The 15,491-nt window shown below is 37.0% G+C and overlaps 1 protein-coding gene across 3 annotated transcripts in view; it reads left to right on the forward strand.

The window, feature by feature from the left end:
- RIC8B (RIC8 guanine nucleotide exchange factor B) overlaps positions 1 to 15,491 on the forward strand; it is a 97,504-nt gene that overhangs the window by 31,177 nt on the left and 50,836 nt on the right. For all 3 annotated transcript variants that reach the window (XM_047066704.1, XM_047066707.1, XM_047066705.1), the window contains exons 3-4: positions 4,170 to 4,778; positions 15,015 to 15,109. In XM_047066704.1, coding sequence (XP_046922660.1) covers positions 4,170 to 4,778; positions 15,015 to 15,109 — 704 coding nt within the window. The remainder of the gene's footprint in view (positions 1 to 4,169; positions 4,779 to 15,014; positions 15,110 to 15,491) is intronic.

The following is a 15,491-nucleotide window of genomic DNA, read 5'->3' on the forward strand; positions in this document are numbered from 1 at the left end:
GGTGGTAGTAGTTTTAAGGTTAGAAATTTGTGGTTATCTTGCACTTAAAAATAGGTATAGCACACCTGATCCAGCCACAGGGCTACAGAAAACATGGCCTATTCTCTAGGAGCCTGGAGAAGGAGTGAGATGCTCCAATAACTTACTCTATACAAAAGCAAAAACTAAGATCTTGTTGGAAGCACAAATATCAAAAGAGGGAGTGACTAGAGAAGCTTATAGACCCCTCAGTCTTCAAACTAAAGCTGAGAAAAAGAGGGGGCTCCTGACTAGAGGGCATGGTAGCATGTCCTTTCATGCCACAGAAGGAACAGCAGGGAAGGAGCTCAAGACAGATGTCAAGGGACTGGGAGTCATTTTGGAGCACTTGAGAAAAAGTGGGGAGTGTCTGTGACAGAGCAGTAGGAAAAGGATCACTAGGCTCATTCCAGATATGTCCTGTGGGCATCAAGGGGCTATATAAAGTGTTTGAAGAGAGCAGAGCATGTTTTAGGAAGCATAAAATCAACTGAAAAAAAATAGTCACAGCATAGAAAAATACTGTTCGGGCAAAATAAAGGTGAAATACAAGAGCATCTTTGAAACACAGAAGGAGTGCATGCACTCAACAGATGGACAAAGTGTAAAGAATGCTCCCTCTTCAATTCTCTAGCTTGGTGTACATATGAAAAGCAAAATTTTTCTTTTTTTTTTTTTTTAATGTTTATTTATTTTGAGAGAGAGAGAGAGCATGAGTGGGGAAGGGTGGAGAGAGAGAGGGAGACACAAAATCGGAAGCAGGCTCCAGGCTCTGAGCTGTCAGCACAGAGCCCGACATGGGGCTCTAACTCACAGGCTGAGAGATCATGACCTGAGCCAAAGTCAGATGCTTAACCAACTGAGCCATCCATGTGCCGCCAAAGCAAAATTTTTCTGATTCATCCAAATATACCTGATTTATTAATTTGGTCTTCATGATATTCTCTGAATAGAAATGATTATATTGAGTACAGCAATAGGTGTGTTTATAAAATATCACTTTTGTTGTATTTTGGGTAGGTCTTTGATTTTATTTTTTGAATTATAGTAAAAAAAAAAAAAAGGCAGAGAAGAAAGAGTCATGATCCAAGAAAGTGGCTTGATTTTCAAGATACATTATGATTATAATAAAAAGCCACCTAACAGTCATTATGTGAGGCATGTCTATAATGAGAAATGGCATATTTAAGAACAAGTATAACCAAAAACTGTGCTTTAAAATTAGAACTCTTGTCTTTGGTTGCCAGTTGATCTCCAGGAAACCTGTAAATGAAGTCGTTTTTTGTTTTTTTTTTTTTAATGTTTGTTTATTTTTGAAAGAGCATGAACGGGAGAGGGGCAAGGAGAGAGGGTGACAGAGGATTCACAAACCATGAGATCATGAGCTGAGCTGAAGTCAGACTGACTCAGTCAGACTGACTGAGCTACTCAGGTGCCCCAGAAGTAGTTTTTAACTATAAATTTTGTAGGCTTTCTAATTTCTTTCATGTAGCCTTTTTATGTCCCAGTGTTTTAGTCCATTTGGTCTATAGCCTTGTCTCTTCCTATTTGTATTCATACTTTGTTCTTTTTCTTTCTTGAGTCTGAAGGTAGAGCAAGAAAGGAATCATATTGTCTATAGATTTGGGGGGGATTTTTTTGTTGCTGTTGTTATTTTTGGTTTAGAAAGTTAGGAGGTAAAGATGTCTATTTTACTAGATATGTAGAACTCCAAATTCACATATATAATATTTTATAATACCTTATTTATTACGTGTTTCTTAAACAGGAATGTAGATGAGTTCTCTCTTGAATAAAGTTATGTGGGTGCAAATATTATCTGACTTCACCCCCAGAAATATACCACATAGGAAACAGTATGTAGAATTGGTTTTGTTTTGGGTTTTTTTTGTTTTGTTTTTTATCTTGGATATGAAAGATCAGAAATTAGAGAAAAATTGCCTTGTTTTTTGTATTTTTATAATGGGCACATTACACTTATCCCCACTGCCCAAACTTATGTTCATTTTTAAAACAAAATGCTTTGGGGCGCCTGGATGTCTCAGTCCATTGGCTAAGCATCTGACTCTTGGTTTCGGCTCAGATCATGATCTCACGGTTCATAAATTTGAGCCCTACATCAGGCTCTGTGCTGACAGCACAGAGCCTGCTTGGGATTCTTTCTCTCCCTCTCTCTCTGCCCCTCCCCTGCTCGCTCACTCTCTCAAAATAAATAAATAAACTTCAAAAAAAATTTTTAAGTGCTTTAATGATGATAGTAAGACATTAAATGAAAGTCCTTTCTAGTCATCAGGGATGGCAGGTAGAATTGACATTATTATCAAATTTTTTTCAGCTTGTCAAGTTAATTTCCTTCCCACCTCCATCTAGAGAAAACAGTACAGTTGACCCTTGAACAACGTGGGGGTTATGGGCGCCAACCCCCTACACAGTCAAAAAAAATTCTGTGTATATGGGGCACCTGGGTGGCTCAGTTGGTGAAGCGTCCGAGCTCAGTTTGGGGTCATGATCTCACGGCTTGTGGGTTTGAGCCCCACGTCGGACTTTGTGCTGACAGCTCAGAGCCTAGAGCCTGCTTTGGATTCTGTGTCTCCCTCTCTCTCTGCCCCTCCCTGTTTGTGTTTTGTCTCTCAAAAATAAATAAATGTTAAAAAAAATCTTTTTTTTTAATTCTGTGTATAATTTCTGACTCTCCAGAAATTTAACTTACTAAGAGCCTACTGTTGACCAGAAGCCTTACAAATAACATCAACAGTCGATAAACGCATATTTTGTATGTTATATATTATTGGATTTATACTTTTACAATAAAGTAAGCCAGAGAAAAGTGTTAAAATCACAAGGAAGAGAAAATACATTTATAGTACTATACTGTATTTATTGAAAAAGATCCATGTATAAGTGGACCTGTGCAGTTCAGATCCATGTTGTTCAAGGGTCAACTGTACATTTAAAGTTGACATTGCCATAGCTGTACTACCAGGATGTACCTGAGAAGGTACACACAGCTTGGGATTCCTGCCAAGATCATAATGCTTGACCCATGAATAGCCTCTTTTTAAAGAGTTAAAGTCTGATGCTAGGTTAATACAAACTTTGTAAAATCTTACATCAGTCCTAGTTGGTGCTGTTGTTTTTATAAAATGCAACAGGTACAGAAATGGTCAGTAGTAAAATAGTTATACCTACTTGTTCCACATATAAGACATGAGCTTGAGAGACCCAGACCTGCAGTTTATGGAGAAGAAAGCTAGATATTGAATTTTGAAAGATGAACAGTGGTTCTTAAATTTAGCAATGACAGGAATAATTATTTTTCAAAAAATGCAAGATCGATAATATGTACTTTGGGTCCAACAGCTATGATTCAGACTAATTGCCTTCTATCCTGGTATTATATGTAGTCTGGTGTTAAAAATCTGTTGAGAACAAAGCTATATAAAACTTGACCGATTCACTCTAGCCCTGTACAACTAATTCAGTCTCTCTAGCCTTCAGTTTCCATATCTGTAAGTGAAAGAAGTGCAGCAAATATAAGGTCTCTTTCTTTTTTGTTTTTTTAAATTTTTTTTTGAATGTTTATTTTTGAGAGAGGGAGAGAGAGACAGAGACAGAGCACAAGTGGGGGAGGGACAGAGAGAGAAGGAGACACAGAATCCGAAGCAGGCTCCAGGCTCTGAGCTGTCAGCACAGAGCCCGACGCGGGGCTCGAACTCACCAGCCGTTGAGATCATGACCTGAGCCGAAGCCACCCAGGTGCCCCTAAGGTCTCTTTCACTTCTAACATTCTGTGACTTAAAAAATTAAAAATCGAGGCGCCTGGTGGCTCAGTCGGTTCAGCGTCCGACTTCGGCTCAGGTCATGATCTCAACAGCTGGTGAGTTCGAGCCCCGCGTCGGGCTCTGTGCTGACGGCTCAGAGCCTGGAGCCTGCTTCAGATTCTGTGTCTCCTTCTCTCTCTGCCCCTCCCCCACTTGTGCTCTGTCTCTCTGTCTCTCAAAAATAAATAAATGTAAAAAAAAAATGTTTTTTAAAGTAAAAATCTTTTCTAGCCAGAACCTGACTGCTATTACATACATTGGTAGAGAAGTATTCTGTTTTAAATCATTTAAGCCAAATAATGACTTTTCATACTCATTCTTGTTTTTCAGAAACTCTGTGAAGGTATATTTAAAGTCCTTGTAAAGGACATCCCAACAACATGTCAAGTGTCTTGCCTGGAAGTTCTCCGCATTCTCTCCAGAGACAAAAAGGTTTTAGTTCCTGTAACAACCAAGGAAAATATGCAGATACTGCTGCGACTAGCCAAGCTAAATGAGTCGGATGATTCTTTGGAGAAGGTGTCCGAGTTCCCAGTTATTGTGGAGTCATTAAAATGTCTGTGTAACATAGTGTTCAACAGTCAGATGGCACAGCAGCTCAGCCTGGAACTTAACCTTGCTGCAAAGCTCTGTAACCTCCTGAGAAAGTGCAAGGACCGAAAGTTTATTAGTGACATTAAATGCTTTGACTTGCGCTTGCTCTTCCTCCTGTCACTTTTGCACACCGACATCAGGTCACAATTGCGCTATGAGCTTCAGGGACTAGCGCTGCTAACCCAGATCTTGGAAAGTGCCTTTAGCATCAAGTGGACCGATGAGTATGAATCGGCCATAGACCGTAATGGACCTCCTCTCTCACCTCAGGAGACAGACTGTGCCATCGAGGCCCTCAAAGCTCTCTTCAATGTGACAGTAGACAGTTGGAAGGCACATAAAGAGGTAAGGTTGAGAAGAATATTCTTATCTACCTATTATTTAATTGGTCCAGGGCATCCCTAGAGCTGCCTGTAAGGTTTTAGTTGACATTTGTGTAACACTTACTAGAAAAATAGGATGAAGATGAAAAAACAAATATTTTATTTTATTTGTTTTTTATAGATTTAAAAAAATGTAATTCCAATATAGTTAATATGGATTATTATTTTGTAAGATGCCAAATATAGTTCCTTTTCTGAGTTGTACCATCACATGTCTTTTTTTTTAATGCCTTTTTGAGGAATAAGGTTTAAATGATAATATTTGAAGGGAAATAAAACAATGTGGTTCATAAAGTTACAGGCATTTATGATGACTGCCATCTTAAAGAAAAGATAATCAGGCCAGTTAAAACTGATCAATCAGAATTGATGTCTGCTCAGTAGAGTAAAAGATGCTTTATCACCTATCATCCCAGTCTCCTAGAGTGTTATAGTATTAGATAACTATCAGAAATGTAGGACTACAACTAGATATCCAGGCTGGTACACAGTCCTAGAAAACAAATGTAATTACACTAATATGTGAGAAAGGTTTTTTTCTAGACTAAGATCCTTTTCTGTGGCTTGGACCATACAGCAGCCCAAAAGTGAGGCAGATTTGATAGTTTATATCTAAGTACCCACAAGAACAATATGCTAAACAAGAAAGTTAGTTTAAGGAAGAAGACAATTGTAAATGAAGTAGACAAACTTTTTTCCTTGCTTCTAGAATCTCAACATTTCACGTTTACCCTATTTAACCTTAAATAATGAGGGAAATTGAGCCCCTGCTTTAAAAAGAAAGAAAAGAAAAGAAGAAAGAAATGCAGTATGTTGGTGCCAGAGCAAATTATCTTTTCTGACAATTGACTTTAGGACCTAGGGCTAACATTTTGCTGTGTCCATTTGAAACAGTTCTCACCATGAATACCGATCTGTTTTTGCCAGCAACCTACTTTGAGAAGATTATCTCAGTGCAGTGCTATAGTGGGAGAATGCAGGCATCTGAGTTTTAAAGTGCAAATAGGTCTATATTTTGAAACCAAATATTTGAAGATCAGTCCTAACAGCTGTTTTAGATGACTGTAGTATGGTCAGTTTTTCCTGAGACTTGGCAGGAAAACATGTGGAAAGCCCACATGCTCCATTTATGCTTTGAAACCAAATATTTGGAAGTATTTAAAATATTATGTCTCTATGCTTATTTGGTACCTTCTATGGTTATTTTTCTTACACTGTTTGTTTTGGTGTTTTTAAGTTCTCCATTTAGTTGCAAGAGCTCTTCTGAGACTGTTGGTTTTTCATTGTTGGGAGGCCCTGTTATTTAAATTGTGCCCAAAATAGTAGTTCACACTGTTCAGATTCCCAACAAAAGGGTGTATAAGTCAATGACTGCTTATCAGTATATGTATGGAATGACATGTAACATGTATCAGTAAATTGAGATTAGCCCTCATGAGTGTGCTTCAGTTAGAAGCAATAGTGGGGCTGGAAGAAGCCTTAGAAGATTTTGAAGCAGCAAATACTCATTCTGTGGCATAGAAAGTTTATTTTCCGAAAGATACATGAGAAAGGATCAGTAGTCCTGAAGCAGGCTTCTCAGCAGATGAAGGGCTTCTTGTGAGTTGTGGTTCAGTAGATGAAGCCGTTATAAAATGTGCCCAGTTAATGTTAGTCTGGGCTATTACTGAAGTTATCAGAAATTTAAACAGTTAGTGAAAGTAGGATCTTGCCAACCCATTTAGGCAGGAGTGTGGGAAAGGTTATTTTTAAACCAGTTGAATCTCTGTGGGTCTCCAAATTCAAATTTTAGCAAACATTTAGTCAGTCATTCAGTTAGTCAATAAATATTTATGGCCAGTTACAGGGTATCATGCTGGCATGTGTACTATGTTGGCAAATAGTAGACCTAGTCTCTGCCTTCAGTTTTGTTGGTGAGACAGGTAGTAAGTAAACAAATATATAATTCAAATTGTGTTAAGTGCTAGGAGAGAAACAGTGTGTTCATGATTGAAAATACTTAGCACAGAGAAGACCATGAAGGTGTCTCCTGAGATAGGAAGACTGAGAATGATAAAGCTGTTTGAAGATTGGGGAGATGGATGTTTCCCTGAAATCAGAACATAGAGTACCTTTTAGGGAGGTACCCACAACTTAGCATAAAGAAAGTCTATAATAAAGTTGCAGAGAAACTTGCCAATAAGAGTCCATTTACTTAGATTTTTTTTTAAGTTTATTTATTTATTTTGAGAGATATGTGAGGGAGGGGCAGAGAGAGAGGGAGAGAGAATCCCAAGCAGACTCTGCACTGTCAGCACAGAGCCTGACACGAGGCTTGATCTGTGAGGTCGTGACCTGAGCCGAGATCAAGAGTTGGACACTTAACCGACTGAGCAACCCAGGTGCCCCCATTTACTTGCATTTTAATAATTCCTTGATTGTCAGATGCATGGCATCTTTCTCCAATTGAGCAAGCACCTAAAGAATTGTTAGTACTTTAAATACCAACTGAAATAAAGGGATAATAAAAACTTACTTCTTACAGAAGAATCCAATTTTAAAATAGTGTTAAAAATAACTAATATTGTTTTCTTTTAATCAAAATGCATGCTCATTGTAGTAGATCTAGAGGAAAATTGCATATGAGCAATAAGTACAAATCACCTATAAGCTTACCACTCAAAGATAAGCACTGTTTGTGTTTTAACATATATCTTTCTAACTATTCTTCATTGTAGAATATATAAATATAAACATGTATAATTTCTTTTTACAAAAATGCAGTAATTTTATAATCTTTTTTTCCTCAGTAAATGTTCTTGAAGAGTAGTAGTTTTCAAAATGTTCCCTGAAGCCATAAAGTTCCTAGGGGTAGCCTCTGGTGATGGGTGGACAGTGTTCCAGGTTCCCCACCCTCACTTTCAAAAGAGTATCTTTGATTGTTGCTGTTGTTTTTTTCTATTTAAATTTAGGTTGAAGGGCACCTGGGTGGCACAGTTGGTTGAACACTCAGGTCATGATCCCAGGGTTGTGAGATCAAGCCCCGTGCTCAGTGTGGATCCTGCTTAGGATTCTCTCTCTCTCTCTTTCTCTCTTTCTCCCTGTCTCTCTCTCCCTCCCTCTGCTCCTCTTCCCCACTCGTGCTGTCTCTCTCTCTCTCTAAATAAAATGAAAAAAATTAAAAACATTTTTTTAAAATAAATTTAGGTTATAACTAGATATTATTTGGGGATAAAAAGAGTTCTGCAACGGGGCACCTGGGTGGCTCAGTAGGTTGGGCGGCCGACTTCGGCTCAGGTCATGATCTCGCGGTCCGTGAGTTCAAGCCCCGTGTCGGGCTCTGTGCTGACAGCTCAGAGCCTGGAGCCTGTTTCAGATTCTGTGTCTCCCTCTCTCTGACCCTCCCCCGTTCATGCTCTGTCTCTCTCTGTCTCAAAAATAAATAAAAACGTTAAAAAAAAAAAAGATTTCTGCAACCAAAAAATAATGTACCAGTTTATTTTCCTGTTAAAGATTGATAAATCCTTATGAAGGAATACCCTTCATAAGTAATTTTATATTTAATAGGTATATTTATACTTGAGTATTCCTTCATAAGGATTTATCAACCTTTAACAAATTCCCTATGTGTAGGCATTTAGATTGTTTGCAGTTGTTTACTATTGTAAATAGTAACACAGTGAATTTTCTTATTGTAAAATTTTGTAGATAAATTCCTAAAATTGTTGGGTCAAAGGATTTTTTTTTTTAAAACCCTAAGGGTTGTTAATATGTATTGTCAAATTGACCTTCAGAAGATTAGTGCTAGTTAATACCTTTCCAAACTCTGGGGATTGCACCTTTAAAGATCTTTATGACCACAGCTCAACCGTTAGAGAAAATACAGATGTTTGGTTTTGGTTTTAACTGTTTTAGTAGGTATTTCTATCACTGTTCACTTACAATTCATTAAAAACAGAAAATTAATGACTAGGTTTTTCTTGAGGTTTAGCAGATTAGTGCCATTTGTTCATTTTAGGTTCATGTGTTAAATTCCTGCCTGCCTGCCTGCTGATACCATCAGGAATCTGAAGATTCCTTTCTATTCAGTAGTTGGCCTTATTGCCACACGGTGTCCATCTGTCTTCCTCACTTCCTTCCTCTTTCCCTCCCTTTCTCATTCCCTCCCTTTCCTAAAGATAGTATGTTTAAGAGGTCAAAAGACTCCTTTAGCAGGACCTGAAGTCAGTTCTAGAAAAGTTAAATGAAATGGTCTTGTCTTCCTCCTGCTTTAACACTTTTGCTAAATCTCTTTGTTGGAGGAAAGCATGTTATTCTGGAAATCCCTTACTTAGCACACTTTCCCTCTGCACTGCTTCCCAGGTCATCAGTGCAATGTAATGAGAAAACATAAGGACCAACAAACATGTTAGAGCCAGACACCCAAGTGCAAGCAGGGAAGTAGTACCACTATCTGTGTAGTCAAAGGATGTATTAGAGTGACAGAAAATAGTGAATGTCCATAGAAGTTAATTGGGAATGTCACACTGTCATAGAAGAGGTTAGTTCCATGATTATTTAAGAGACTTTAAAGGAAATATGGGAAAAGGACATAATATTAATTTAAAAAGCTTCAAGCTGTGTCATGTTTGTTTGTTTGTTTTGGGTTGGTTTTTTTTTGCTGAATCATTTTTGAGTAGACATTGAGTGCCCAGTATATGCCAAATTCTATGTTGGGTATACAAGATGCAAGATGAAGAAATCATCACTGCCTTCAAAGAACTAAAAGATTAACAGGAAAATCAGACACATAAACACAGATAAATATACGACTGTTTGCTACATACTATTCTTCTCTATATTTTCTATATGTTTAAAAACAGGAAAGAATCACCTCAGTAATGCAGAGATGTTTCAAATGCCATATATTCTAGATCTTTGAGGGTATGTCTGACCTCCCTGGGATAGTCTTTCTGCTAGCAACATACCCAGTACAGAGTAGACTTTCAGCAAATTTTTGTTTAATGAAAAATAAAATGTGATATACAGAAATACATAGGAGAAAAAGCCCAAAGTTAGCAGGGAGGGAGGAAAAATATATGGTACCTTTTAAATTTTCAAAGCTTTTAGAAAATTCTCTAGGAGCCTAAAACATTTAATAACATTATTTACAGCAGTAATTTCTAGCCTTTTTAGAGTTAACACTATCTATTTTACAACATTTATATCTCCCCTTGCAAATTAATTCAAAAAAGCATTGTTTATGCCCATCACCATGTTAGATGCAAAAGATGCAGAGGTAAAATACATAATCTTTACCTGTAAAGAGATAGAGATTTTTAAATATACACAGTTTAGTAGGACAAATAACCACGGTAGAGGTAAGCAAAAGGAATAGGGTAAAAAACATAGGGTAAAATGCTACCTGGGATACAGCTGTATTTCTAGGTAAGCATGCATACATTTGTATGTGTGCATGTGTGTATGTGTGTGTCTGTGTCTGAGTGTCTGTTTCACTTTTTATAGGATTGAAATTAAATTTTCACAGGACAGGTTTCCTAAGCCTTCTTGAAGAAATTACAACTATCCTGGGGTAACAATACCAGATCAGGACTGGTTGGTGAGCAGTATTCTCCCTTCAGACTTTCTTAGGCATTGTTTACATCAGTTGACACTTTGAATGAAAAGATGTGAGGAAACTGACACCTTTACCAAATAAAAGTGAGATCTTCCACAGTTTGCACAGAAGGAAAAAGCAACAGGACCGTAGTAGAATCTGTAATTAAGAAGTGAAGCCTGTATAGAGATCCCAAAGAATTTTCTGAGTTTTTATCTGCCTTTTAATTGAGTGTTGTTATCTCATTTTGATTTCCACTATCACAACAAGCCTATTTGCTTTCTCTCTCTTCCTCCTCCCTTTGTCCTTGGTGACTTTTTTCTTCTCAATCTTTGGAGATAATATGATTTCAGAGGAGAGAATATTGATGTCTTAAAGATACCAAAATTAAGATGAAGCAAGTAAATTATAGTTATATAAACTGTATTTGTATAATGTTTTATAAAGAACAGTTATATTTAATCTTTCCAGCATCCTTGTGATACAGCAGCATTAACTACATTTAACACATGGAGACACGAAAGATCAGAGTGTTTAAATTACTTACGGAAAGTCACATAGCAGACTAATAGTATAGTATCCATTCTAACCTTTGTTAAATAAGACTTCTTAATGATAACACTCATTTAACCAATATTTATTGAGACATAGACTAATGGAATAGAATAAAGAGTCTCGAAATAAACCTACACATATATAGTCAACTGGTTTATGATACAGGTAACACTGAAGTGCAGTGGGGGAAAAGTGGGCTTTTTAATAAGTTGCCCTGGATCAATTGAAAGGCTGTATGGAAGAAAAACGAATTTATTTTATTTTATTTTTAATGTTTATTTATTTTTGAGAGAGACAGAGCATGAGTGGGGGAGGGGCAGAGAGAGAGGGAGACAGACTCTGAAGCAGGCTCCAGGCTCTGAGCTGTCAGCACAGAGCCTAATGCAGGGCTTGAACTCACAGACTGTGAGATTATGACCTGAGCTGAAGTCGGACGCTTAACCGACTGTGCCACCCAGGCATCCGGAAAACAAATTTAAGTCCCTACCTTATACCATACATAGAACATTAATTTGAGATGGATAAGGACCTTAATATTAAAAAAGGTAAAATAATAAAGCTTTTAGAAGAAAACAGATTATATTCATGACTTTATCCTAAACAAGTCAAACATTTCTTAAGTAGCAAAGATTTATAAAATAGGACAAAATAAAAACCAAATCTTAAAGCAAAAGTTGACAAATTGGTCTTCATTAAAATGAACTCATCAAGAGAAGAAAGTAAAAAAAGCAGGCCACCAAATGGGAGAAGATATTTGCAACACATCTATAAATAAAGGATTGTATCCCAAATACATTAAAATCCATACAAATCCATACAAATAAAGTCAGTCAACCCAGTAGGAAAATAGTCAAAAGGCTTGAACAGGCACTTCACAAAAGAGCTATCCAAATGACCAGTAGTTACATGAAAACTCCTTAGTTATCAGGGAAATGCATAATAAAACTATGAGACCACTGCACACCCACAAGAATGACTGAATTTTAAAAGACTGACAATACCAAGTGTTGACACAACTGTAGAACAACTAGTGAGAGTATAAATTGGTATAAACACTTTGAAACACTATTTGGCAGTATATTCTGAAGTTTGACATATGTATATGACCTGTGATGCAGCAAATGAAATGTAAGAAAGTACATTCACAGCAGTACTCTTCAATGTAGTCCCAAACTGGAAACAATCCAAGTGCCCATCAAGAGTAGGATGGATAAGTAAATTGTGATATATTCATTGTATTTAGCAGTGCTTTCTTAACCAAATTGGTGAAGGATCAGATTTTTTGCGCTTGCTTTCAGAATGAAATTCTTGTATAGTGCAATATTACACACAATGTCAAACTGGAAAAGTTCCTAAATGCTCACACCTTCTGCACTCATGACACTGCAGATCAGTGGCAAACAGGGTGCGGACCAGCAGTGATCCACAGACTACATCTCAAATATTACTGCTCTCAAGTGATGAAAATGAACACACTGCACCTAAATACACATGACAACCTGAATGAATCTCACAACCATACACAAAGGGTCTATATTTTATGATATCATTCAAGTAAAATTCAGTGAAAACAAAAAATCACTAACCTGCAATGTTAGACATTCAGATTACCCTTGAGGATCAGGGGATTGTCATTTGAAGAGGCCAATTCTGGAGTTCTTAATCTTAGTGTTGGATCATTTTTGTGCTGGTTATATGGATGTGCTCATTTTATGAAAATTTATCTGGCTGCCCACTTATGACTGGGACTTTTTTTTGTTTTACTTACCATTTACATTAAAAATTATTGAACATCTACTAAACACATGCACTCTAAACTTGTAAAGGTAATAGAGTACTGGAGAAAACAATGGATATTGCCAGTATGTAAATAAATGTGGCATTACAAATTAATGATTTTATGAAAGGAATCATAACAAGATACAGCGATAGAAAATAATGAAAGAAGAAACCTACTTAGATATGGTCTAAGTAGGTCTTTTCTAATGAAATGGTCTTTCTAATGGTCTTTTCTAATGAAATATTTTAGCTGAGACCTGGAATATGAAAAGGAATCAGTGATGCTGAGATTGGAAACAACAATCCAGGGATTTGACAGTTGTTTTGAGTAGAGAAAGGGAATTTAGTGGATTTATAGTAAAAGAGGACATTGAGGATATAGGTACAACTTGGGAATTGGTGTTATAAAAGTTGGGACAGGAGGAAATGGGATGGAAAGAAGTAGGATTTTGGTTTACAGTTGCAAATAGAAAGACCACAATGGATAGTTTTGCAAGAGGCTTGTCAACATCAGCATGGGAAGAAATGATTGTGATATCTAGAATAAAGGAAAATCTTGTTTGAAAGGAAGTGCATTCCTAGTTAATTTTCAAAACCGAGGAAAATATGATCTTATTAAGAATTAAGAAATGGAAGAATTTTACATGTGTTTCCTGTGCTTCATGTAATTTGGGGTAAGCAAAAGTGTATTTACATATTAGAGAATTTTGATCCAGGCATTTGAAAATGGACAGTGAATGGGACAGCGTTCGTTTCAACCCTACCAATCCTAGTGTCTCTGACATTCTACCGACCCCCCTCCCCTTTTCTCTATTCCTTCCCCAACACATGATTATTTTACTATCACTCACTTCAGCTCTATCAGTCTTACTTACCTTTTGTTTCCTTCTTCCCTCATCCTTTCCACTCACCTTCAAATGTTTCATTCCAAGTACTAAGCACTTCCATGTGTATCATCCTCTTTAATCCTTTTATAACCCTACCAGTCTCATATTTGTGGAGATATGTGTGGAGAAACTTTGGCTCAGAGAATCTGTATGACTTGTCTAAGGTCACAGCCTAGACTCCAGACTCCAAGTGAAGTGCTTTTTTACCATTATGCTACTGAGGCCTTCATCTCTTCCAAATGAACATATGATGGTGTTAGGCTTAAAATACTGTCATCTGCATTATGAGTAATGCAGTTGTGCTCTATTGTTTGTTAGATCTTATAGGAGACATCATCTCAGAGAGCTGAGTTATATATATGAATATATGTACAATATTTGAGTATATTTCACTTTATATAGACTTGAGATTATATGTAAAACTGAAGTTTTTAGATTTAAAACATTTTTAATAAAGTTTTTAAAATTTTAAATAGTTTTTGAAGTAATCGGAGACTTCCTGAAGTATAGCATATGCAGGATCTCTATTATAATTATCATTTATTTTACATGTCTTCTTAGTTACTAAAAATCTGGAAGCAGAGAGATATGACCTTGATGCAGGTAATTAAAGAAATTATAATGGCCCAAAATCTCAAGAAGAGGCCCAAAATCTCTAAAAGAAGAGGAGGTAAACTAAGTGATTATTCAAAACTTAGCTTATTTCCTACTGCTTGCCTTCTTCCCTCTGACTCTCTCTGTGTCTTTAATAACAATGAGTAAACATTGGAAAAATAGGAGATTAAACTCAGATGACTTGTTTTTCATCACTTGCTGGTAATTCTGGGGGAACTAGCAAGATTTGGGGGAACTAGGAGATTAAGAAGACTCATTAATGAAGTTGACAGATTATACCTTTTAATTTATTGCTTTTGAAATAAGAAATTAGGCAGTTAAGTATGTACAGCCCACTGTTAAAATATCTGATAGCATTACATCTGTTTGAACTTTTATAACCACTAGTAAACTCTAACAGTATACTATCAAAAGAATCTATAGACTTTCTGAAAATGGAAAAGATCCTCAGGTGAATTGAGTCTTAAGGTAAAAGAGAGTAGGAAATGCATGGCTGTTGATCTTGTCTCTCTTTGCCTGACATGCCATAAAGGGAGTGGCTAGGTCAGCATCTTCTGGTTTTCAGCCACTTCTGGAGGTGGCTGTTCATATAAGACAGTAACTATTAACTTAGTATTGAGAATTTTGTCTACAGTGTCCTGACTTCTATTATTTATGGTATAAGAATGACTGTTTAGGGGGACAAATGGTCCATAAGATGGCTCCCAGGGATGCAGGAATACACCAGACTCCTTCACTAAGGCATTCAATCCCCAATTTTTCCTCTTGTCTTTTTTATTTGCTGTAGAGTGATTCTCATCAGTTCCGTGTCATGGCAGCTGTCCTTCGCCATTGTTTACTAATCGTAGGTCCAACTGAAGACAAAACAGAAGAGCTGCACAGGTAGGTAACTTCTGTGTTGATATCTCAGTAAAGGACATCATCAATTCTCGATGTTTTTATGCTTCTAATTTTAGTTGTTATGAGCACAGGAAAGTGAAAATATTCTAGTGAATCAAGTAACCGGTAAGTCAGAAATCACTACCATGTCCTGATGACAAATTTTCATTCTGTCCCCTTTGGAGACAATTTGGCATTTGTTGCATTCAACAATAAAACCCAAAACAACAGTAATAATAGCACAGTTCAATAGTTACTGAATAATGGGGCGTCTGTGTGGCTCAGTCGGTTAAGTGCTCGTCTTCAGCTCAGCTCATGATCTCATGGTTCATGAGTTCAAGCCCCATGTCGGGCTCTGTGCTGACAGCTTGGAGCCTGGAGCCTG

This window comes from Lynx rufus, unplaced genomic scaffold (genome assembly GCF_022079265.1).
Source record: "Lynx rufus isolate CCGP_SWC_20201006 ecotype Redwood Valley unplaced genomic scaffold, mLynRuf1.p SCAF_7, whole genome shotgun sequence".
NCBI lineage: Eukaryota > Metazoa > Chordata > Mammalia > Carnivora > Felidae > Lynx > Lynx rufus.